The sequence below is a fragment of the Delphinus delphis genome, chromosome 2 (genome assembly GCF_949987515.2).
Source record: "Delphinus delphis chromosome 2, mDelDel1.2, whole genome shotgun sequence".
NCBI classification, from domain to species: domain Eukaryota; kingdom Metazoa; phylum Chordata; class Mammalia; order Artiodactyla; family Delphinidae; genus Delphinus; species Delphinus delphis.
The window spans coordinates 35,438,885-35,465,799 of record NC_082684.1 but is presented as its reverse complement, the minus strand read 5'-3'; the positions used below and the strand labels follow the sequence as shown (position 1 = coordinate 35,465,799).

The following is a 26,915-nucleotide window of genomic DNA, read 5'->3' as shown; positions in this document are numbered from 1 at the left end:
TACTAGTATTACTATTTATTTATTGTATTACTACCCCTGCTTCATTTCGCATCCACTTTCAAAGAGGTATGTAATTTCTAGTAACCTGTCCCCTCTGCTCACTCACGAAGGGTGGAAGGGATCCCACTGAACAGGAACCTGGCCTACACAGGAAGTACTATTAGTTGGCTATCCTGAAATTTTGCCATGGTGTAAACATGGGAGTGAATTTTCCCAAGTACCTCCTTGCTGGAAACTGTTTGCACTGGAGGTAAGTGTGAAAGGGGAGGTTGTGGGGAATGATGGGGTGAGGGCTTCCTAAACCTTTCCCAAACCTCAGGAATGGCCTGATTCTGAGGAAGGGAGAAGGTTCAGGCTGGTTCTTGTTTCCCTGAACCAGTTTATACAGCCCTAAATTTGACCTGCTTTCCTCAAACTGGGAGTCAGAAATCCCTTTTCTCTTCTGTTTTTCTGCTGCAGAAATTCCCAACATTCCCATTTTGTGGGCTCCAGAAAGGGGTAAGCGAAGACTTCAATCCCAGCCAATCATTTCCAGATTAATAATTTTTAGTGTTTTGGTTTCTTTTATCATCATAAAAAAACGCTTGGACCCATTTTTCCCATTTGTTTAATTTCCTTGTGGATTGTTATGTATCTATGTTCTAGGGTCATTCCGTATCCCTGGGCAGTAGAGTTCAGATCCATATGCTATCTCCATTTGTGTGCTGTTTCTCTTGTAGATTCTCATACGCAGTTTATTGATGACTATTTCCTAGATGGAAGACACCCCATTCAGGAGACTGCTTCAGTCTTAATCTCTTCTTTTCCTGAGTGTTGTTTTGTTCTCCTGCTGACAGCTTTTCACTACCCTACCCAACTGCTTCTGATGATCTGTCATCACTTCTCTGCTGTTCTGTCTTCCTGTTTAACTGCCTTTGATTTTTGTCTCTCCTTTTTCCCCCCATTACGTATCTGCTGAATGATTTGCATTCTTCACTCACTGGTGCTTTGTCCATCAGCAAATGGCCTGGTACTACATATTCATCTGCTATTTTAGCATTTTAGACTGCCCAGCATTGTCTGTCGGCTCTCCTACCATTTTCCTATACCGTGGCCTTCCAAGTGCTATGCTATCTGTCTGCCTGATCTTGCCCTACCCAGTCTATACCAGTAATATTATAAGTAGGTTCAGATTGTTTAGCACTTTTGTTACCTATCTCTACTTGCCTTGTGCCACTAAGTTGGACTGCTGACTGAATTTGCTTGACTACTGTTCTTCTCTACCTATTTGCTGCACATGGCTGCCCCATTAGTTGACATGAGATATCACATTCATCGCCTGTGTACTCAGCCTTGCAACTTGCTGATTGGTCCATATTGCCTCCCTTATACTTCTCTGCATCTGGTAAATCACTGGCGTTGCTCCTCTGTTGTCTTGTAACCCTGATCAGATTTTATTTCCAAGAAGTGTTGCCTACATATTGTCCAAACATATCTTAGCAATAGGAAAATGCCTCACTATTTAAGTCCAGTCCAGTTTACTCCTAAACTGACTTAAATTCACTACTACCATCTTTCTGCTTTCTTATACAACTCCACATTCTTCCCTCTATTTAGGAATAGATTTTTTTCTAAATCATTTATCATCTTTGCTTCAGTTGCCTTTTCATATCATATATTATGTACTTTTGTTCCTTGTGTATGGGATCTTTCAGTAATTTTCCATATAATAAATTTGTTTCCTAATTTATTTTCCCTGATTTTTCCAGGACTTCATGAGGATAAATTACTCCTATTAATTTTATCCTTTTTAGTTAAGACCAGAAGAATTTTTTGAAACTTTAAAGTATCATCTCTAAAAATAGTAAATTTATTTGTCTTATAGCTCTTTGTAGTTAAGATTAAGGTAACTTTCCGCTCTGCTCCATTTTTTCCTTTGAGAATATCATTTCTCTGCTACTCCATAATTTATGTAATATCATTTAGAGATCCTTTTGATGTATTTATCTTTCCCTCCCACATTTTAGACTGTGTTTTCTTTTGTGTGGGTAAACTTTTAAAATTGAAATTTTCCTTTATTTACTAAGTATTTGGCAACTAGACTAAAAAGCTTTAATTATCTGGACTATAAAGCTTATTGTCTTATTCACTTGTATTTAAACAAAAGACAAGATCAAACAAAAAGTAGAGAAGAATCTTGGTGAAATTTTCACACAATTTCAAGAATCTGAGGAGATTTAAAGTGGGGTGTGTATGCATGCATGAAAGTGTGTGTATGTAGACTTGAAGTGTTCTATGTGTGTATATATCCACAACATCATTGTGCTTGAAGTGTGGAAAATGCTGAGTATCCATATTAAATTTTATTTTATTTTTACTAAAAATGAGAGGGAAAAGGAGAAGGGAAAAGCTAAAAAGAGAGCGATAAACAGGGAGTACAGGAAAAGGTATGGATAGGTTTTGCTTCTGTTTCTCCCTCTCCTTTTCCTTTAGTGATAGAGCTAAAATTGATATGAAGCAAAAGACTGCTCTAGGAAAGTCAAGAAAATTACTTCTGTAGGTTTTAATTTTTTATTGTGATAAAATACACATAACATAAAATTTACTATTTTAAGTGTACAATTCAGTGGCATTAAGTACAGTACATTCACTATTTTGTATAGCCATCACCACTATCTGTTTCCGGAACTTTTTCACAATCCCAAATAGAAACTCTGTACAGTAAACAATAACTCCCCATTCCTCCCTCCCCTAGCCCCTGGTAACCTCTATTTTACTTTCTGTCTCTGAATTTGCCTATTCTAGGTACCTCATATAAGTGGAATCATACAATTTTTGTCTTTCTGTGTCTGACTTAACAATATTTTCAAGGTTCATTCATGTTGTAGCATATATCACAATTTCATCCCTCATTGTGTGTATATACAATTTGTTTATCCATTCATCTGTTGATGGGTACTTGAGTTGTTTCCATCTTTTGGCTCTTACATTAATGCTGCTATGAACATTAGTATGAAAGTACCTGTTTTTCTTACCATTCTTTTGGGTACTTACCTAGAAGTGAATTCAGTAGCTTTTAATACTTTTGTCTAAGAAGAAATTAAATTAGTAGCAAAGACATCAGGGAAACTACATAATTAACACGAAAGATGGATAAGTCCAAGATACTGTATCAGGAGTCGAAGAAATTATAAACCTTTAGAAAGGCCACAGAAGGCCAAGTGAGATTTAGAAGACACTATATTCTAAGAATAAAAGGGAGAATAAAGTTGAAATAACACAGATATTGGATGTTTGAAGGACAGCAAAAGTGATTCTGGAGAAGGTTGAATTTAAAAAATAGTCGAAGTGGAATAATGCAGACTTTAAAAGAAGCGGAGGTAAGCGTTTGAAAGGCAAGGTTTAAATGAAGTTAATGGAACTGAGATGAGGCAACCAGGTTGTGTTTATAGGAACCAGTAATGGGAACAGGAGTTCATTTCAATTCAGTGGTCTTCAATTCTGGATACCCAGCTTTCTACCTGAATTGAACTCTGCACCATAGTGTCCTAGACCTTACAGGAGTTACAAAGATTGGAAAAAATTGTTCCTTGTCTTCAGGGGGTTTGAAACTAGAGTAGTTAAATATGCAATAATAATGTGTTTAGGAAAGAAGATTTTCAATCCTTTAGGTGATAATGTTTTCACAACTCAACAATTTTTTGGTGATTTTACATACTCTATCCAGCCTTTCTGAGCCAAGGTTCCTCATCTAAAGTATCAAACACAGAAAATGATTTGAGTGACTATCTTCTCAGTTCTCCCAAGGGTGGTGTATAAACTAGTACTATTCTGTATGCATAGGAGAGAAGTTAATTCAATACATCCAATAATTCTCTCAGAATCTATTCAAAAAGGCTTACTCTGTGCCATATACTCTGTTAGGTGTCTGTAACACAAAGATAAGGCCTTGTTCTCAAGGAACTTACATTCCAAAAGAGGGAAAAAGACATTTAGCAAAAAAATACATTTCTAATATCATCCACAAAATTTTGTTATTTTCTTCTAATTCTTCAGGGAAAATGTTCAAAGTCAGAGTGATTGTATATGAGGGAATCGTTTCACCTCTTCTAAGCATCACTGATTCAGGAAAAAGAATGTCTTCTATGTTAATACCTTTTCACAGCTGAAGGATTCTGGTAATAGTTTAAATGCCAATAAGAATCTCTTTAATTTTAAAACCTAGGGCATTCAGTGACAGATTACTGATTTCACTGGTTAGCTGTTAATAAACAGCATTACCTAAAACCAAGTTTATTGGTTTTATAGTGGAAGAATAGAGAATGGTTAGAGATAAATAGATAATTAATGTTCAGGAGGTTGTTCTTGAATGTAATTGCAAGCACAATGAGGGATTTTACCCCCTGAGGTACAACTATATACTAATACTGAAAATGTTTGGTAATTTAATTTATTCTTACTGTCAGCTAAAGCTCACTTGAATTCCTGGTTACATTTATTGGTTTTTATTATGGTTTTGATTAATTTATCATTTGAACTAGGAGTTTGTTTGTCCTCCCTATCTTGATGTGTGCCTTCAAATTTGAGAGCAATTAGCTTCATTTCTATTGGTCAGTACTTCACAGTGATTCCTTTAAAGTAATCTCTTTAAAAGTGCTGCACTTAAGATAAGTTTTAGTAACCTATTTTTCCTCCCATCCCCTGATATCCTACTAAAGTTATTTATTTTGACAGCACAGCTGGGAAGATCAAAGTTCTCATGTCAGGAAAAAAGCATTAAAATAGAAATTACATCCAGATTTAACTTTTATTTTTTTTAACAATGGTGAATAATTTTAAAAGATTTTTCTTCACTTGTATTCATTCTGAAGAACATATTTAATGAAAATAAATGATTTAGGTTTTTTTTTTTTTTTTTTCTTAGCGGTACGCAGGCCTCACATTGTTGTGGCCTCTCCCGTTGCGGAGCACAGGCTCCGGACGCGCAGGCTCAGTGGCCATGGCTCACGGGCCCAGCCGCTCCGCAGCCTGTGGGATCCTCCTGGATCGGGGCACGAACCCGCGTCCCCTGCATCGGCAGGCGGACTCTCAACCACTGTGCCACCAGGGAAGCCCGATTTATGTATTTTAAAGTATAAGACCTGGGCTAAAGGAAAATATCAGTAACATCATTTTATTCAACTTGTTTTATTTGTAATAAATATACTTTTTATTTTCTCGTGACATCTGAAATTCTGTTTTTATTTTGAGGGAAGCTCAATTGGAAATAGAGTTTTGTAATGTATTTTTTTGTAAAGGTTAACCTGAGAGGCAGTATTTCTGTCATACCTTTATTAGTCTTCAAGTCCTTTTTATATTTAATAAGAAGATCCTCTAAATTTCTTTGCAATCAGGAGATTCTTTGTAGGCAGCTACTCCTAACAAACAAGTTGTCGTGTAATTTTTCATTTTCTTTTCTTTCTTTTTTTCCTTTCTCTCCTGAAGAACAGTAGATCATTTTCAATACTTCGCAAAGGAAGATGTAGCTTCCTTATATGAGCATTTTGTTAGGAAGTTTCACTCCTTCAGTTCTGAATATAGGCAATGACAGTAGCAGGTACTAATAACCAGTCTCTGAAACCCCAGTCTCTTTTTCTACCCTTTGTCTCCTACATCAAATATTTCAGTGTTGCTGGCAAAAACTAACACATTACATGTGTGGCACAAGAGATCCAGTGGAGTGAGAGAGACCATTGAGGGAAAAGTCAATTGCCTTGGATAAAGAAAGTGTTCAATACAAACTTCTTCATGTATATTTACCAGTATTTAATTCCGTGAACATCAAAATCAATACCTGAAAAGTTCACTAGTTAGATATTTCGATGTTTATAAAATACAAACCACTCTAAACTTTTTGTATTTATCTCTGAATGTTTTTAGATTTCTTGTAATATTTAGTACTTATGAAGAAATAGAGATTATTTTCTATTCATATAAGCAGCATAAAAACATCTTAGATGTTCAGGAATCAATATTTATTTGGTTTGTTCATAACCATATTACAGTAGTAGATGTGTACTTACTGTGCAATCATAGGTAATCTCATTATAGAAATCTTGAGCAAATGTTCTGAAAGAAAATATCTCTTATTAGTTAAATTCTTTTCTCATCCTCCAACTGGCTGTCCTCTGGTCAAAACTACGATCAATCTTGAGAGAAGGATAAAAGGCAAAAGCCTTTGTAGATGTCCTGTTTCTCATGATGGTTAGTAACTAAAAATAAAACTTAAGGCCGTCTGCAGAAAGCTCCTATTTTATTAACCAGAAAATCTGTCTTCAAATTTCCATAATTCCTGGTTTGTTAGAATCAGAATGAGAATATTAGGACGCCAGCATTTTGCGTATTATAGGTGTTTAATAAGAGCATAAAAATGGTGACCTTTTTATTAAGACACAGTATTAAAGGTGAGATTTTAACTGAAAAACATACGGTCATTTAGGATAAGGAAAAGACAGATGTTTTTATGACTTACAAAAGGCATAATAAAATGCCTTTTATGAATAGCTTTAAATTTTTTTTTCTGAATGTAGATTTCTAAATATATTTTGATTTTACTGTTTTTGCCAAAAAATAATTTGGGAAATACAGAAAAGCAAAATGAAGTAAATACAAACCACCAGTAATCTCAACGTATAGTTATTAGCTAGGACTAATTGATTAATTTGCCCAGTAGCAAACCCAACATATATTAAGGTTTTTATCTTGGGTTTCTTAATAACATCATCCCAAGTGATACCATAGCTATGAAAATTTATTGTGCACTTACTGTGTGCCAGGCATTGTGATAAACATTTATGTAATGTCTTATTTAATCCTCACAACAAACCTACACAAGAGGTACCACTTTACAAACAGGAAAATTAGATTTAGAAAAATTAAATCATTAATAAGTTAATCCAGATCACAGAGTAGAAGATAATAGAATTAGAATTTGAACAAGGTAGTCTTGACTCTAGAGCCCTTGTTCTTAATCACTCTCCTTTTCATATAAAGTAAGATTTTCTCTGTTTTGTAAGTGTTCTTATAAAAGAACAAAAACGGGGAGGAGGGATGTGTCAGTCACTACAGAGTATAAACAAGCTATGAGTAATTTAATTTCCCTGTCATTAATCATTTAGGTCCTTTATTATTTCCTGTCATCAACACTCTCTTTATATAAATTGTCATATACTTCTCTGATTACCAGTTTAGAAATATTTCCTTAAAATAGAATGACAGTCAAGATTGCTAAGTCTGCCAGTTTGCCCTCCAGAATATGTACAAATTTATATATTCATACTATCAGTTTATGAAAGTACACATCCATTATCATTTTTAATCTTACTAATTTGATAGGTGAAAATTGTATGCATTTATTGGCATATTGCAGACTAATAATGAGATTAAACATTTTTCTTGTATTTTGCCAGTTTTGTTTCTTTTATTAACTGCCTGTGTTCTATATTCAGTTTTGGCTCAGCAGCCTGTTCTTAAAGACTGATTCTAATTGCTTGTCAGGAAATAATTTTGGCAGAGTCAGATTTATACTTTAACTATCTCAGTTTGACACATAAATATAAACCAATTCATTTTCTCTTTTTTCGAACTCCATTAACATAATAGTACTCAATTATTTCACTACTCACCATCTTGCAACAGAGGTCAAGTTCAAAACACATCCTGAATCAAAAACATGCAGTTTATAAAGTGCAAACACATTATTTTCTAACAAGCTAGTTATGCCCTTGGTCAAGTTTTCTTCTCATAGCTGATGCACAGTACTTTATTTTCTAACTATTCTTTTCTTATGGAATATTCACACTAAATGTTTTATGGATAGAATATTATGAACCTTAATATTTTAGAATTAATGGTCAATTCATAGATACAAACCTTGCAAAATAATTTATAGTTAGGACATTGAATACATATAGCTACTATTAACAGTCATTTTTTAAAATACCACAATGTACAGTCCTATTTACACAATTATTTTGCTTGGCAAACTTACTTTTCTGCATAGAATTCCAAAGGAAACAATATTCTAGCATGCAATTAATATGAATTACGTTTGATTATCTAGACATTTAAAGCATTTTATAAACTTTTCCTGACAGAGCTTAACTTCCCCTCTAGTGTTCAAGACAGCTTACGTTTTTTAGTCGCCCCTTAGAAGCAAACCATGTAATGCCCAAAGTTTTTTGGTAAGTGAATTGTTTAACGCTTGGCTTGGCTTGGGAATTCCCTGGTGTCCACCGCTTTCACTGCAGTGGCCCAGGTTCGATCCCTAGTGGGGAACTAAGATACTGCAAGCCACGCGGAAAAACATGTGGCTTGTATTTTTTGACAGAAACATTTTTTTATGTAAGTGATTGTCAAGTAGGGCATTTTGGTCCCCAGGGTACATTTAATGCTTTGTGACATTTTTGGTTGTTCCAACTGGGGGGATGCTACTGACATTGGGTGATTAGAGGCCAGGAATGCTGCTAAATATCTTCCAATGAACTGGACAGTTCCCACAACAAAGAATTCTCTGGCTCAAAATGTTAAATGTGCATAAATTGAGAAACCCTCATTTACATAATATTAGTGATTACTCACTGCCAGGCACTGTGCTGGGGCATGGGGATACATGGATAGAAAGTTATGATCTTAGTACTCAGGGAAGTTCCTTAGAGATATTTATTATCTTAGTACTCAGGAAAGAGTTGGATATATAAAAGGTAACATGATCATCAATATAATATTGGTATATATGTAAGATAAAGTTTATCTGAGGGACATAGGGAAATTTTCAAAAAAGTGATACTAGAACTGTTGTTCTTATTTTACCTTTTACTTAAATTTACATAAAGTGTACAAATAGTATAGTTACAATTTAATGGATTTTCAGAAAATGAACATACCCATGTAACCAGCATCCAGATCAAGAAACCAGAATAATTTTTTTTGTTTCTTAATCTCTTCTTTTTTTAATTGAAATATAGTTGATTTACAATGTGTAAGAAACGAGAATATTATCAGTGTCCCAGAAGACCCTCTTGTGCCCCCTTTTCCTCACAGCCCAACCCGTGAGAGTAACTACAGTTCTGACTTTTAGCATCATAGATTTTTTGGGTTTGTACTAACCATTATATAATTGAAAGTGTATAGTAGTATGTAATCTTTTGTGTCTGGATTCTTTTGCTCAACATTATATTTGTAAAATTGATTTATACTGTTACATGTAGCTGTTTGTTGATTCTCATTACCATTGTATAAATATGCCACTGTATAAATATACCATTGTATAAAGAATTGATTAATTCTACAATAAAGGCACAATGGCTGAAATCATAAGTCTGCCAGTAGGTCAGTCGGCCTGCAGAATGGGTTTTGAGGAGGCAGTGGCAAGAAAGAGCCTGGAGAGGGGTAGAGTCAAATAATGAAGGCTCTCTGTGTCATAAAAAAAAAAAGGCACTTAGATTCTTTCTAGTAGGAAATGAAGATATATATATATTTTTAAAGATGTTAAACAGCAATGAATTTAATGAGATTTGCATTTTAGAGAGACTACTTTGGCAGCAGAATAGAGAATGGGTTGAATGGGAGTGAACTTAGCTACAACACCAATTACGATGTTATTGGAATATTCAAATAAAAGATGCTGAGAACCTAAATGCAGATGCGGGTAGAAAGGGTAGATTACTCTCAAGATAGAATTTATAACACTTTTTGACGAACGAGGTATGGAGGTTGCAGAGAGTAGTTTTCTGAGCCACCTTTCAAAAGACTTTGTGTGTTCCTGATGTACAAAATGTGTGCAATGAAGAAAAATAATAGAATTAAATGTTAGTAATTAAAATTGAATTCAAAATAACATTCAAATGTATCTATAGTGTTCAAACTTGTAGAAAAACAGATGTCATTAATTGAAAATGAATAAATTGATGGGAATCTTTATGGAGAATAAGTAGGAAAATTGTTAACAGTTTAGATGAAGGTTAATGGCATTGGCCCTTTATTTGTTTTAATTTTAATCTAAAACTTATGTCTTCCTTTTTGTTGTTTCAGAATTTTGCTATTTTTATTTTTATTTACTAAATTTGTACATTTAGTCTTGAATAAGGTGGTTTGCAGTTCAGGAAGAAAAAATAAGAGATAAGTGTGTGTGTGTGTGTGTGTACTAAAAGCACAAGTTGAGAAAGGAAAGGAAGAAAGGGGTTAAAATATTGCATCTCTGTGAATAAGAAGGAAATTGTCTGAAGTGGAATTAATAGAGTTCCCAGTTATCTCTAGGTAGGAAGATTACTGTGTTTTAATTTTGTTTGTGTATGCATCCCTAAAGAGAATAAAGGCAGTGAGTCAGAAAGTTCCCCGTAGTCACCCCTAATAGCATCACTTCAAAGATGCATTGACTGCTATCTGAGATAGTAAAGTCAGTTGTCTCTTTGTGACCTAGAGAATGAGTGCAATTAGCTTTTGATAACAGAGCACACTGCTTATTAATGTTTTTAAAATGAAGAACTCTAACATGAATTTTTTTAAAGCTGTAAGCCCTTTATTTATGGATGTGATTGTTCACCTAGAAGACCCAAAAGAATCAGCTGAAAAGGTATTAGAAGCAAGAAGAGTTCAGGATGGCAGCTGAATATGAGTATTTTATTTTATAAACATCTATATGCTAATATTACTTAAATTAGAAACAACCCACTAGAAAAAAGTTTGGAAAGATTTCATTTGCAATAGCAGAAAAAAGGAAACTTCATAATACCTAAGAATAAACTTAAGCCATTTGACAGACCTGAAAAAAGAAAACTTTATTAAAGGACGTAAAATATAGCTTGAATGATTAGGAAGTCATGCGATATTCTTAGATGCAAATATTTTTGTGAAAATATTTTTTGTGTAACTTATCAATTTACCTTAACTTGATTAATACATGTGATATAATTCCCACTGGAATTTTGGAGGAGAAATTGATTCTAAATCAACAAAGTTGATTCTAAATTTCATTTTAAAATAGCAAAGGTATGAAAATAGTGATTTTTTTCAAGTAAAACAATAAAATATAAAGGCACAGCAATGACAGGAAAATAAACTCAGAAAGAAATGCAACCAAATGATATTTCATTAACATACCTATGTATAAAATTGGAATTTAGTATTATATATATATGATACATCAAGACATTGGAGGAAAGAAGGGTTGGTCATTCAATAAAAGGTGTTGAGAAAATTGGCTATCCATTTTGGTGGAGAAGACTGATCATGCAACACAGAATTAAACTACAGACATTAAATATTAAAAACTGCAAACTTATGATTTAAAAATTAAGATGTTATTTTTATCTCTAGGTAAAAGAAACCTTTCTAGGTGAGACATGAAACCCAGAAAATATAATAAAAATAATGATAGAACCCCTGTATAAGCATTTAAAACCTCTTAATGGAAATGTCAACTAAGTAATAAATTTTACTAAGCAACTAAGCAACAAAAATTGTAACAAATGTCAACTTAAAATTAATATTTGCAATAGATTTAACTGCCAAAGGTTTAATATTTTCAATATATTAAGTTTTCTAAATATTAAATAGGAATAACATGGCAATGAGTAGAATAGCAGGCAAAGGATATATACAGGCCATTTGCAAGGGGAAAGAAGCACGTTGCTTTTAAATATGTACTCATAACTGGTAAGAAATGTAAATTTTTTAAATATTCTGTTTCTTTGTACACATCAGTTAAATAACTATTTAAAACTGAGATTGCCTGGAATTGGCAGGGTTTAGATGAAAAGAGCATTGTTGTTTGGCATATAAATTGTTAGCATCTTCTTGTAGGGCAGTGTGCAGTGCATCAAAAACCTCAATGTAATGATGATATAAAAGACATTCATTTTATAGGAGAATAAAGCATTTTACGAAAATTATATGGCCTGGAATAATTGTTGATTTGGAACTTTGAAAAACCTTCCCTCTGTAGAAAAATTTGACCCAGTAAAAGGACATACCCTATGAGGCATACCCTGTTAAAGGACATATACTGTCAGTCTTCACATTCACTCTTGCCCCAAAATACCATGAGACCAAGGAGCAGGGAGCAAGAGCCAGAAATGTAGGAAGCCAGGACTTGGGAGAGGGAGAAGGAGATGCTCTGAGGACAGATGACCATCGCAGCACTGCTGGTAAGACACTTAAACTTAGACAAGCAGCAATGTGTAAAGCTCAGCCTGGGATCCCTGAGACTATGAGACACTTGTGGGAGGCTGAAGTGGAACTGGTCAGTGGTGTCCTCTGATTAAAGGTAGAAGCAGAAATAAATTTTCTCTGTAGGAAGTTCTCCCCACTTTCGGTCAGCCATACTCCAACAGATTAAAATCAAGTAATGAATGTACTACCAAAACTCACCAAGCACAAGTAAGGCAGCAAAACCATTAATCAATAGATGGACTGAAAAGATGACTGCTAGAACTGTCAAGTACAAAATACAGAGAAGAATTAGGTGAGCATTATCATTTATTATCCATATTTGGAAAATTTTGTTTAGGACAAATACTAAACCACAAAGGATGCAGACACAACAGAAGTATATCAAACTGTCCCTGACAATCCAAGGTTAAGTAGTGTATGATGAAATATCCAGAAGAACAAAGACATATTGGGTTGGCCAAAAGGTTAGTTCAATTTTTTCCATAAGATGGCTCTAGTAGTGCTTAGTTGTCTTTAAATTCATTCGAAACAGTTTTGTTAGATTGTATTGTGACAGCTGTCATATCAGCGTGCATAAAATAAAAAAAAATCAAAATTGGTAAATTTTTTGTAGCCATTTTAATATTGAAGATGGAAGAAAAACAACATTTTTAGCATATTATGTTTTATTATTTCAAGAAAGGTAAAAACGCAACTGAAACGCAAAAAAAAAAAGATCTGTGCAGTGTATGGAGAAGATGCTGTGACTGATTGAAGTTGTCAGAAGAGGTTTGCAAAGTTTACTGCTGGAGATTTCTCACTGGACGATGCTCCACAGTCGGGTAGACCAGTTGAAGTTGATAGCAATCAAATCGAGACATTAATTGAGAACAATCATTATACCCCACTTGGGAGATAGCCAACATACTCAAAATATCCAGATCAAGCGCTGAAAATCATTTCCACCAACTTGGTTGTGTTAATCACTTTGATGTTTGGGTTCCACATAAGTTAAGGGAAAAATAAACCTTCTTGACCGTATTTCCACATGCGATTCTCTGCTTAAACGTAACAAAAACATTCTGTTTTGAAAACAAATTGTGATGGGCGATGAAAGTGAATACTGCACAATAATGTGGAATAGAAGAGATCATGGGGCAAGCGAACTGAACCACTACCAACCACACCAAAGACCAATCTTCATCCAAAGAAGGTGATGTTGTGTGTATGGTGGGATTGGAAGGGAGTCCTCTATTATGAGCTCCTTCTGGAAAACCAAATGATTAATTCCAACAGGTACTGCTCCCAATTAGACCAACTGAAAGTAGCACTGGATGAAAAGCTTCCAGAATTAGTCAACAGAAAACACATAATCTTCCATCAGGATAACACAAGACCACATGTTCTTTGATGACCAGGCAAAAACTGTTACAGCTTGGCTGGGAAGTTCTGATTCATCTGCCATATTCACCAGACATTGCACCTTCAGATTTCCATTTATTTCGGTCTTTAGAAAATTCTGTTAATGAAAAAAGTTTCAATTCCCTGGAAGACTGTAAGAGGTGCCTGGAAAAGTTCTTTGCTCAAAAAAGATAAAAAGTTTGAGGAATATGGAATTATGAAGTTGCCTGAAAAATGGCAGAAGGTAGTGGAACAAAACAGTGAGAACATTGTTCAATAAAGTTCTTGGTGAAAATGAAAATGTGTCTTTTTAGTTTTACTTTAAAGCCGAAGGAACTTTTTGGCCAACCCAATACTTAAAAGGTGAAAACATAACAAGAGACCATCATTTATGAATGAGCAAATGGGGAGAAAATGGGACTCTTAGCAATAAGAAAACATAAGTTAAAAACTTTAAGTATAAGAACAGAGAAAACAGCAGATTGGACCAGTAGAAGAGAGAATTAGCATACTGAATTATGTACCTGAGGAAATTACCTCATTTGGAAACAATTACATAGAGTGATGATGTAATGGAAAAAAGAGAGACATAGGTTATGGAGAATGAAATGAGTAGGTCCAAGATATATTATTATATCAAAGCCCCAAAAGAAGAGAATGGAGGAAAGGCAATGATTAAAGAGATGATGGCTGTAAATTTTACAGAACTGATGGAAAAACATGAATCCACTGATCCTAAAGGAATAGTGTATCTCAAGAAGGATAAATAAAATAAATTGATGCCTAAACACATAAAAGTAAAACTTTAGAACCAAAATAACTGAGAAGATTTTAAAAGTTGTCAGAGAGAAAGGACAGATCACTTATATAGGAATGACAGCAGGCTTTTAAACAACATTGGAATAAAATAGATAATAGAATAATATCTTAAAAGTATTAAAGAAGTTATATTGGAAATTATTTTGTACAGGGTTTCATTTTTTGACATACATGTGTGAAGTGTTTATTTTGAGGTTCACAATATACTACAAAAACTTGTTCTGAAATTTTGGATAGAGAGCAGTTAGACCATATTCATTAGGTCAGGACAACAATATTATCATAGGATACCATGTACCTATTACATAGGATACCATGTACCTGTTACATTTGTGGTTTGTATTAAAAGTTACAAAATGTTTTCCTGAATGAAGATATCTTAGGTGCTTCAAACTTAGTAATCATGTTTGACTTTCTTTAATAATATTAAAATGAAACAGTTATATTTCACAACTGAATTAAATATCTAAATATTATATTATTTTCTCTTCCTAATATAATATTTAATACTTTCTATTTTTCTACTGCTACCTGCCTTCTCACTTTGATGTTTTGAGGAACAATTTTTAAAAATCTTCCATCATGTTATTACTTATATGGGGAATGTAAAAAATACAGCACACTAGTGAATATAACAAAAAAGAAGCAGACTCAGAGATATAGAGAACAAACTAGTGGTTACCAATGGGGAGGGCGGAGGAGGAAGGGGCAAAATAGGAGTAGGGGACTAAGAGGTACAAACTATTATGTATAAAAAATAAGCTACAAGGACGTATTGTACCATACAGGGAATATAACCAACTTTTTATAATAACTATAAATGGAGTATAACTTTTAAAAATTGTGAATTGCTCTATTATACACCTGTAACTTATATAATATTGTACATCAACTGTACTTTAATAAAACAGGAAGGGAGGGAGGGAGGGAAGAAGGAAGGAAGAAATGAAGGAAGAGAGGGAGGAAAAAAGAAAGGAAGAAAGGAAGGAAAGAAATACAGGACTCCCAGTTAAATATGAATTTCAGATAAATAGGTATGTTTTTAGCATACATATGCCCATTCAATATTTAGGGAGTACTTAAGCTAAAAATTATTCACTATTTATATGAAATTCAAATTTAAATGGATATCCTGTGTTTTATTTGATATCCCTAAAAAATAAATAAAACTCTTCCATCATGTAATAAAAATAGTATATTTTAAATAGTAAAAATAATATATTAAAAGCTATGCTTCTCCCACATTGTAATTTTGCTTCTCACTTATAATAATTTTACTGTTTTATTTAATTGGTAAACTTTGAAAAATCTTGAGAGCAATCCATAGAATGATCTTAATATGCCAGCATTGAAAACTCACTGATTTTTGAGACTCATGTCAAAGTTATCCATAGTTAACCAAAAGCAGTTTCCCTTTATCTGTAAAGATTTATGCCCAGAATATATCATATTAGATTGAAAACAATATAGTGTCTCATATTTCTATGAAGTAGCATGTAAGTAATTTTGAGGTTACTTTTCAATTATGATAATGACTGTGTCATATCATTTGTCTCTTGCTTTATTTTTTTTGTATTTTTTATTGAAGTATAGTTGATTTACAATGTTTCGGGTGTACAGCAAAGTGATTCAGTTATACTTACAGATATATATATCTATTCTTTTTCAAATTCCTTTCCTTTATAGGTTATTACAAGATACTGAATATAGCTCCCTGTGCCATACAATAGGTCCTTGTTGTTTATTTATTTTATATATAGTAGTGTGTATCTGTTAATCCCAGATTCCTAATTTATTCCTCGCCCTTTCTCCTTTGGTAACCATAAGTTTGTTTTCTATCAATATGTCTGTGAATCTATTTCTGTTTTGTAAATAAGTTCATTTGTATCATTTTTTTTAGATTCCAACGTGTGTGATATCGTGATATTTGTATTTATCTGATTTACTTAGTATGCTAATCTCTAGGTCTATCATGTTTCATTCTTTTTTATGGCAGATTAATATTTCATTATGCACACACACACACACCACATCTTTATCCATTCCTCTGTAGATGGACATTTAGGTTGCTTCCATGTCTTGGCTATTGTAAATAGTGCTGCCATGAACATTGGGGTGCATGTATTTCTTCAAATTAGAGTTTTTGTCTTTTCCGGATATATGCCCAGCAGTGTGTCCCTTGATTTAACTAGTCTTTATTGCTTTAAATATGCCCAGGAATGTGTCCCTTGCTTTAAATAGTCTTTAATGTTTTGGATTTCTATTAATTACTATTTATTTAGCTTCCTAACCTACCTCTGCCAATGACACAAGAACAACTCAGACCTACCCTCCATTTTAATAAATAATTTTAAGAGTAAATCTACATTTTCCCTGATTGATTTAGGCCACATTTATTTTGAGATGCTGGAAATTAATACTATAATTTCATTCTTTTTTAATGATTCCTTCCAAGTTTAAACAACTGCTGTTTCTCTTTGATGTTTTCTTGTCATTGCTCCTGGAGATCAGAGACAGGTCAGAAAGATTAAGAATATTCCTTAAGTGCACCCATCATGTTGTAACATAAAAAGCTTTTAAAAAATAGAGAATTTGCAGAAGTGGTGGTATCTGAAAATTATTCACAGAAAATTCTAAAAAGTCTGATAACTTCTGGGAAACTTGTGTTCAAAAAAGAAAAAGAAGGAAAAAACAAAGACTCCTCTGGGAAACCAGGACACGACAGAATCTAATGTTGCCACTCTCCACATCCCCACCTATTTCTTTGTTTTCTTTCCTTTCTCTAGAGACAAACTTGGTTAGGTATAGACGTCTGCCCTTCCTATTACAGTATTGATTGAGCAAAATGTCAACTTCCATCTGCCCCAGTTAATGTTCCTACTTTGGGCACCTTCTACTCTTGGATACTTAATTTTTATTATGTGAAGAGAAGATCTGAGTTAACTCTTTTCATAATTACCTATCTGGTTACCAAATCTTTCAGGTTTGTTTTATAAACCTGAATTTTTTATATCCTTTGTTTGTTGATTCTTGTGTATTTGGTTTGGGCCTACCATATGCTGAGCTACACTTAGGGGTACAATTAAGGGTACAGTTAGGGGTAAAGCATATAATTGGGCTAAAATGAACATCAAGGTAGCATTGAAAGAGGCAGTGTTGTAAATGAGCAGCCTCAGGAGTGTGTGTGTATATTCTTGTGTATGTTGTTTGCGTGTTAGTAGAAATGGTCATTTCTACTCATTCTGACTAGGTGATGGGATTTGTTTAGTGGTGGTAGATAGAACCAATTTCTTCTTCCCCATTCCCACCAGCTGCCGTAATAAAATCAACTATTCAGTTGCTTATAGCCCTAACCTAAAGAACTCAACTCCAGTTCTAAGACATGTACTTGTGTGTACACACACATATACATTATCCTCAGTTTTATGAAGTGTAATTGTTTTGTTCAAGGATGGACTCTATTCTGACTTCTAAATCTCAGACTTGAAGGCAACATAGGCTTTATTTGGATAGTGAACTGCCTTATTCTAAGCATCATAATCTGGATGTTCTGAAAAGAGTTTGTGATCTTCAGAGCTTAAATTATAGATCCTGATTCTAAGATATCAGCTCTAAGTTCCATACCAAAAAAATATATTTGGTGTGTGTATACACAAGGGTATACACACACACAAATATGTAAGTTACGATTCCATGGAAGAATCTCATAATTATAGAATAAAATATTTCTTTTATCTTTCAAATTAGAGTGTATATAAGAGCTGTTATTTAACTTTTTAAGAAGTTTTTTTATCTTTTTTGCATTCCTACAGTTTTACCTTTTTCATTGGCGAAGGATAGCTGCAACTCTTTAGAATAGTTTTTAAAAATTGGGCCTCTCATTATTTTAAGTCCTTGTTAAGAGATTTTTCTTCCATTATAATAAAGGTAAAGATTTTCTTTCATCTGACTTATATCAATTTTATTTAATAAATAATGTGTTCTTGCTTTTATATGTCTTCCAGATTGTAACTCACTGAGTTATTTTTCATTCTTTTTTTTGAGAGACTCTTGCAAAGTAGATTTTTCTACTATAAAGTATAATGTTGTTGATTTTAAGTGATTATGATAAGACCCCTCTGTTTAGCATGAGCAGCAGAGCATTAACTTGAGTCAAACGTTGCCTCTTTGCGTTCCCCTATTTTACAACATCCTGGGTCCAAGTCCATTCTGACTTGTCAGGCTGATGTTGTTTTCACAGCCTTAATTTGTAATGTATGGTTGTTATGGAAATTTTAAAAATTATATAAACTTATTTGGCTTACCAATTTGAACAATTTATTTACCATAAGTAGTTATGGATACTTGCTTATATTTTTTCATCTTTGCTTACATATGTAATTATGTAGCTGTTTTCTATTGGACTTAGGTGAAAGCATAAATGCAGGAGGTGCTGTTAGTTATTTTTCTTCAAAATATATTTATAATCGTCTCATTTTCTTTTCCCAGTTTACTTTGGAGGTTTTATGGTAATGTCCAAGGCTATATTCCTGGTCATTGGTATCTCCAAAACTGCTGTTTCTTGATAAATCTTCATTAAGTTTTCAAGATTATTGCTAGCATATTGCAATCTTCAGACATCTGGTAATTCACACACATTCAAAAACAAACGTACCCATAACTTCTATTCTGTACTGCTTCTGGTAGAACTATTCAGTTTTCACAATTGCTTTGACTGTAGTCCATTACAGCAACTTGTATGACATAAGTGACTTTAGACTTTTGTTTTAGTACAAATCATAGTATTCAACATTTGTTAAGCACTTACTACGTGTTAGGAATGATACTGAGCATTTTTATGTTCTGTCGCATTTAAGCAAAGTACAAAGATCCTTCCTATGTCTGAATAGGGTGTAATACCTTGTAAACTGAAAACATAATAGATTTAATGGATTAATTTCAGAATTGGAGTCTACAGGCCTAAGTTGTATTGATTTACTGTGTGGCTTTGCGTTATTCATAGAATTTATTAGTGTGTCTATTTCTTCACTTACAAAAAGATAATAAAATATGTCTCCTCTGTATTATGTAATATAGGAATATGTTGTGTTTAAACACAGAATATCTATAGATGTTTTGTAAGAAAGGCTCCATAAATAAAACATTCTGATGTGAATATTTCTCCTATTATTAAATTATGTTGCTAAATAATAGTATTCGTGTTTAGCTCTCCAGTGCAATAAGAGAAATAAGAGCTTTTTCACATTATAAATTTATGTTATATATAATGTTATCATACTAGCATTATAAATATGACATCCTTTTAGTTAACTAAAATTGCTTTATAGTGTTAACAATTTAGTTTTATAAGATGGATAACAAATATTATTACCCCTTTTTACAAATGGGAAACTGAGAGATGGATAAATTTCTGGAGGCATAAGAACAAAAGCTTATATTTATTTAATATGTGAATAATGAAGGACTATTAGGTTATAGATGACGAATAAAAATCCTGATCATAAAGTGAGAGGTTAGTAGCTTTAAAATCCATCTTTAGATGAGCAAAACCGTAAGAGAACAAGTTATTTAATTCAAGCTACAGCATGTCATAGCCTCCAAATACTTAATGTGTATGGATTTTTCTCTCATCTTTACTATTGAAACTTCTACTAAGTTAAGCTTATCGCAAGACAACAGCAATATTGCATTTCTTTGCTTTTAGGAAGTACTGTACTCATTTCCATCTTTCCCAGTTGGCCTGTAATTTTAAAACTGAGGGTGGTATGAGAAGACAAAATGCAACACCTTATAATAATATTTAAAATAGGAATGAGCTGTTTTTGGTTTTTCTCTTTTCTTAGCAGTTCTTCCACTCACTCTGTTTCCTTTACCTCACCTATTTCTTCCTCTCACTTTTTCACATGTGTCTGTTTTGGTGAGAATCTAGTTTTGTCGCAAGAGAACTGCAGATGTGATAATTACGTGTTTCTAATGTGGATACTTCCTAAAGAGGCCACCAGTGAGAATTATTGTATCTTAAGGCAAAAGAGCAAAGTTTTAGATTTTCTAAAATCAATTGGCAGTGAGTCACTTGCAAATAGTATTTATAAGTCTAAAGTAGGAGCTTATTTCCTTTATTCTCAATTAAGATGTTCAAGAATGGCTTAAATTATGTTGTTATATGAACATTAAAAACTTACACTGCTTTTAGTAAACCAAGTAATTATGTGTGACCATCAATAGAGTGGAAATCCAATGTATAGATTTTTTTAGGTAGCTCTTATGTTTCTACTTATATTATACACCACTAACTACATTAAAAAAACAAAATTCCAAAGTAGCTGGAATAAAGAAGCTGGGTTATACATTCACCAGTTAACTGAGCAGACAACAGCCTTTCAGTACAATTTCAAATTGGATCATCTTTCTACTTCATTTTTTTTCAGATTTGAGAACAGGATATATTTCCATATCTGTATATCAACTTTTGAAGAACATGAATGAATAACATTTTCTTCTCTATAGCTTAAAGGACATGTAACCAACAATCTACAATAAAGGAGAACTTTATTATTTTTCACATAGTGCCAAAAATGAATAAAAGTGTAATGCATATATAAAAATGCTAATAATCCATAGAAATACCACTATTTTCTCCCTTTTCCTGGAATGAGATATAAAATAGTACAATTTATAAGTAGACTATAAAGATAAGTGCTATTCTTGTGAGAATCTCTTATAAAAAATAATTCACTCATTTGAGTTCCCTGATTTTTTGTTTGATAATTTGACTACCAATATTTAGATAAATGAGGAAAATAATATGAAAAAGTACTCACTGGGTAAAGAAATTATAAAACTTTGGAGTACTCACTGCTATACATATACTCAACTTGGTTATTTAATAAGGGTTGAGATGAACAATGGAAACAGTAGACTCTTCACTCAACATCTCATGCTCACTGCAGAGTACATGTTCGTTGAATGGAATGGACGATGAAATTGCCTGGAGTACTTAAATTTTTATTTTTATTTTTTTGTTTCTTTCTCTATAATTATACTGTCTCCTTTGATCTTTCATTATAACCAGATCTTACTTAAATATTGTACCACTTTAACTGAAAAACAAAATGGAGTATCTCCATTTTGAAAAGCTTTCTGCTTCTTCCAAGAGTGGAAAAAGATGTAAATATTTAAGAAGGCTAAAGCTCCAAGGAAGAGAAATACATTACCAGTGCATTCATAACTCTCAAATTAAACTGGAATAACTATTTTCATTACTTAGTTGCAGCTTCTTCTTTGTAGCAGTAGTTTTTAACCACTTAGTCACACTGTTACGATACAATGACATGATTAGTTGAAAGGTGTTTGTAATTAGTAATATAAAATTAACAAAATCTGTATATGAATGTTTTTAATCAAGTGGAATAAATTAAAGACTGCCCTTATAATACTGCGACTCTTACTTCCACTCTGCTCTGCTTCTTAAATGAGGAGAGAAAAGAGTAAATTTATAGCTGGTGTTCCTTGAACATCCCTATGAGTTAGTCATCTATGTAAATTTTATTCATCATGTATAGTCCTGAGAAAAAAATATATTAAAGATAGCTTCTCTGTACCATAGGATACATATAGAGACAAGATCTGAATTGTTTATTATAACCTTTTATTAAAGTGTAAAATAAAATTTATGTGTTTGAGTCAAGAAAATGTATTTGGCTGACGTTAATGGATAGAGTCAGGAAAGTTTGATTGGCTGGCATTAAACTGCCTATTTTTACCTAATTTATCTCCTCACTAGGTCTATATTTTGCTCTGATGAAGGATCCTCACATTTATTTCAATCTATTTTACAAAGTTGATTATAAGGTGATTATGAATATTAGAACAAGTTGTGTACATTATCATGAATCTACCTCATTCCTTCTATCTGCAGTCTGTTTTTCAAAGTGTAGTCCTCTGACCAGCATCACAAGCATAACCTGGAAACTTGTTAGATATGCAAAATTTGAGACCCTAGCCAGACATTCTGGATCAAAATCTCTGGGTATGCCCAGCAATCAGCATTTAACAAGGTTTCTAGGAGATCCTGATGCACACTAAAGTTTGAGAACCACTGCTGTAATCATATCCCACCTTGATAGCTTAACAAGGTTATTAGTACCCATTAGATACTGTTTCAAAGATAGTCTTTGTTATTTAAGATTATTTAATCAGCAGAGGGCACTGTAGTAGTTGTTAGGAGGAAATTGTATTAAATCTACATGGTCAAGTAACAAGCATGTAAATATTAATGCATAAATTATACCTGTTAATAAAAATATGTCTATAAACATAAGTAAAAGCACTATACTAAGTGATTTTTCACCACCACCATGCATACAAGAAATTTCTGCACATTTACATTTAACTATTGTGTGTCCTGTGCATACTTAAATATCATTGACTTTTAGCAATAATGTTTTTTAAGGTAATTTTTCCTATGAAGGTTAAAAATGGACTTGAACTTCATTGACAATTTCCCTGGACTATAGAATCATTGTTTATGACACCCTTTTTTGCAACTTGAATAGTGTTTGAAGCATCTTTCTGACTTTCATGTTATCTTCAAAGTGTCAAGGGTAAAAGAAAAAATCACAATAAGTGATTCTGCTTAGGAGATTGCAACCTTCAAAGTTTAGAAAGTATTTAGAAGTTAAAAATAAAATGTCTTATTTAAAGAGTATAGCTAAATCCAATTAAACCTCATTATTTTGGAAACTACTAGTCCAAAAAAGGTTATATCTGAAGTAAGAATATAAATTTCTACTATTGCTCAAGGAAAAACAGAAGTTGGTAATCAAATTTAATAATTTATTTAAAAAATGTGGGAAACGGAATGAAACTAATTAAGAAAAAAGGATTTCAAACTTTTAATGGCATCTTTTTTTGCCATTGATTATGAATAGTCCATTGATAATGATTGCTTGTTATCTACTTGTTAACAAGTACTGATAACCTTCATTTATCTGTGCTTGTCATCCTAATGTATATGATTGAAGGAATAAAGCTACATTTGTTAAAACTACTCTTCTGTTTGGATTTTCTAGTAAGTTCGACAGATAGTTTTTTCTCATTTTATTCTAAACTAACTTTTATTCTCTTGCTCTTTGCCTTCTAGTTGAGCCTCTCCATTTACAGTTTACAGATGTTTTCACCCAGCTCTTGCCCTCCTGTCCATCTTCCAATTTCCATCTCGTTTGTCTGTTTCTTCCCTTTAGATACCATTATTTCAGTATTCTTCCTGCCCCCAACTTGTCAATGTTCTTACATTTAGGTTCTTGCTCTCTGTTCTCTTTCCCCTCATCTTTGGTTCTCAACCACTGTTTCTAGGTTTGGTTTCTGGATTTTTGTATTATTTCTCTTCTTTAACTGGTATAATCAAAACTGCAAGGATGTAACAATTGGAAAGCAGAGGCATAGAGAAAATTGACATGTATTGAATACCTACTCTATGCTAGGTGATTTACTTACATCATTTAATTCTCATAAAATGTAGGTATGCTTTATTATTAGCTCCATTTTATTCATAAATACACTGAAGCTCAGAGAGATTAAATACTTTGTTCTAATTCACAGAGCTACTAAGTGACAAAGCCGGGTTTCAAGCCTATATGGGTTCATTTATTCACTCCTTTATTCAACAAATATTTATTGAGTGCACGTTCTGTATGTTGGACACTATGGTAGGTGCTTCAACAGATCCGGTCCTTACTCTCCAGACCTTAATTGTATGGTGGTATTGTCTAACTTCACAGATGGTGATCTTTTTGCTACACCAAACAGAAGAAGAGAAAATAAAAAGTAAATAGAATGGTTCTAATGTTTTATGGAAAAGATGTATTTGTTATAGATGTAAGAAAGACTATATTTGTGCATTATTTAGGAATATATAGCAAAAGGGTTGCTTTGTGTCTAGTCCTGGAGAGGGTCTCCCTCCTCACTCACCCCTGTCAACACCAATGCCTTGTAGTGGCATCACCACAATATATATTTTCCTCTTATGTTCTATGCTGTACAAGATTTGTGTCTATAGGCCAACATTGTCTAGAAAGTCTTCAGAAAGAATTAACTGTCCTCCCTAAATTATGTTTGGAAAAAGATGAAGACCCCTGTGTAAGAATACATACATTCATTCATCCATCTATTATCCATATATTTACTAATACCCTAAAAAGTATTTAAGATGGTTTAGCCAAATACATAAAATATAACAGAACTTTTAATAAGATAAATATGGAAAATAGGGCAAGGAAAAATAAGATGAAATTGGGTTGTATTCAGTAAGCCTACTAAAAAATATTCATAAATTAGTCTCTCTTCTCAACGGTAACTTGAGAACAACATCTCAAGTTACATCATAATTTTAAAGACAAACTGGTATCACAGAAGTGTACCCCATTCCTAGTTGTAATACGTAAGAGGAAATTTCTCCTACAGGTCCTCCTAAAGAGGACCTCAGTACAGTGTGATGAGCAATGTTCTCAAATACTCACTAAAATAAATATGAGTTTCACTGAGCCATTTAATTGTATCCACCTGCATACCATAAAAGCAAAGTCCTGTAATGTATTTCTCTTCCTTGGAGCTTTAGCCTTCTTAAAAAACAGTTCTTTTAAAAGTGGATGAGCCTTTTCAGGTAGATCACTGTGGTCTGGCTAAATCCGACGGTATATTTTAGAGGGTCTCGAAAAATGAATGAATTACATTTCTTTTAGGTAATTCTTATATGTAATTTGTCAATTGAGTTTTTCATGTACTAGATAACAGTGAGTTTGCACACTCTTACAAGTTTTACTCACTACTGCAACATCATTGCATAGAATACCACCTAGTACATAGTAGGTGCTTAATAAGTATTTGTTGTATGGATGGATAAATGCTGTGCTTTGAAGTATGTAAGTGAAAGACTTCCTCTGTCACTTCTCTGTTGATATTTTCTTCCTTTGTCCTTAAATAACGTGTGCTACTATACTTTGGAGTATATCATCTTTATGTGGACCCTCAAATTCATTAAATGTCATGCATTGCTTAGGTGACTTTTCAAACAGATAATGAAATAAATATTAACCCTATACAAAGAGCTGTTTTAAGATTGTTCTCAGTAACATCCCTTTGTTGATTTTTAGGGCTCTAAGATTTTAAGGTCCCTAAGAAGAAGTTGTAAACTTCAGTGAAGCAATTTTAACATGGAAATAGTGTTTCTTCTCAGGAGACCTCAAAATCATACCGGATTTATTAAATTTGGAAAACATGGGATAGATTATATATAACACTAGCTCAACAATTTTCAGCTATATATTGATATTTTAATGAAACTAGTTAGCTCCCAAACTTAGAAATTTAAGTATGTCCTTTTCTCCTTCCTGTTGGCCCCTTATTTTTAAAGCAGGTTTTATTGAAAAGCTTTATGGTAGTGTTAATTTTCCTTTAAAATTTCTGACATTGTTCAATATTGCATTATGCTGGGATTCAGTGAACCAGTAGATTACATCAATTCCAGTAATCCTTTATTCTATATAATTATAAGGGGTTAACTAATTTATATGCATCTTAAAAGTTTATTTATAACATCAACTGGCATGTAACACATACTTGGTGCATTTTAACTGCTCTGCCCAGATTTCTTACTCTATGAAAATCTGTTGAGCTATTATAACAATCTGAGGCTTCATTTTAAAGTTTAGGTTATTAGGCTAGATGAGATATTTACCAACCTAAATTTTGCCTAGAACAGTGATTTTTACTTAGGACGATCACTCGACTTCTAATGAAATATTGAACTATCAATCTTTCACTATATTTTTCCATAACTTACTTTTTATTTTGTCTCGCTTCTTACTTACTGTAATACTTTATTTTGCAAGCTTTCTTCCTGTGTTGCTCCCAGTTATTGTAACCTGCTACATATGTAGAAAGAGGATTAGAAATGGATTAAATCATGTGTTTCACTCCCAACTTTAGCCTAAAACATATCTTTACCATCACATTATGATAAATATATGCCTATTTTCATTGACCTTTAGAAAATGAAATTTTCTTGCCTCCTTCAGTACCTTATTCGAGGTTTAACCACACTTGTCTTAAGAATGCCCTATCTTAAAAGTTCTATTATATAGTTAAAGCCTATCACTTCATTAATTCTTTTTTAAAAACAATCAGTTCATTTATATCGAAGATATGGAAATGGTAAATCTAGAGTTTTTCTTCTACCCAATTTATGGGGAAAGTTGACTCGATGATTTCTTGAGTTCCATTTATTATATCATAAAATCATAGAGCTAGGAGAGATACAAGGTGATCTTGGGTTTTTACGGACTAATTATTTCAAGAGTAATAGACAAAGAAAACTACCCAGATTTTTTATTCTGTGAAAATCTATTGAGCTCTTATAGCAATCTGAGGCTTAATTTTAAAATACAGGTTATTAGGCAAGATGAAATTTCTATTAAATGCTTCTGAATTGTAAGGGATAAGAAAGGTCTGCTAATGTAAAAGCTCCCTTG

The 26,915-nt window shown here is 32.9% G+C and overlaps 1 protein-coding gene across 9 annotated transcripts in view; it reads left to right on the top strand.

The window, feature by feature from the left end:
• Window positions 1-26,915, top strand: part of GPHN (gephyrin) — a 626,216-nt gene that overhangs the window by 283,320 nt on the left and 315,981 nt on the right. For 5 of the 9 annotated variants that reach the window (XM_060004380.1, XM_060004374.1, XM_060004382.1 and 2 more), the window contains exon 5: window positions 460-498. The exons of the other annotated variants lie outside the window; for them this stretch is intronic. In XM_060004380.1, the coding sequence (XP_059860363.1) occupies window positions 460-498 (39 nt within the window). The remainder of the gene's footprint in view (window positions 1-459; window positions 499-26,915) is intronic. 9 annotated transcript variants of the gene reach the window in all.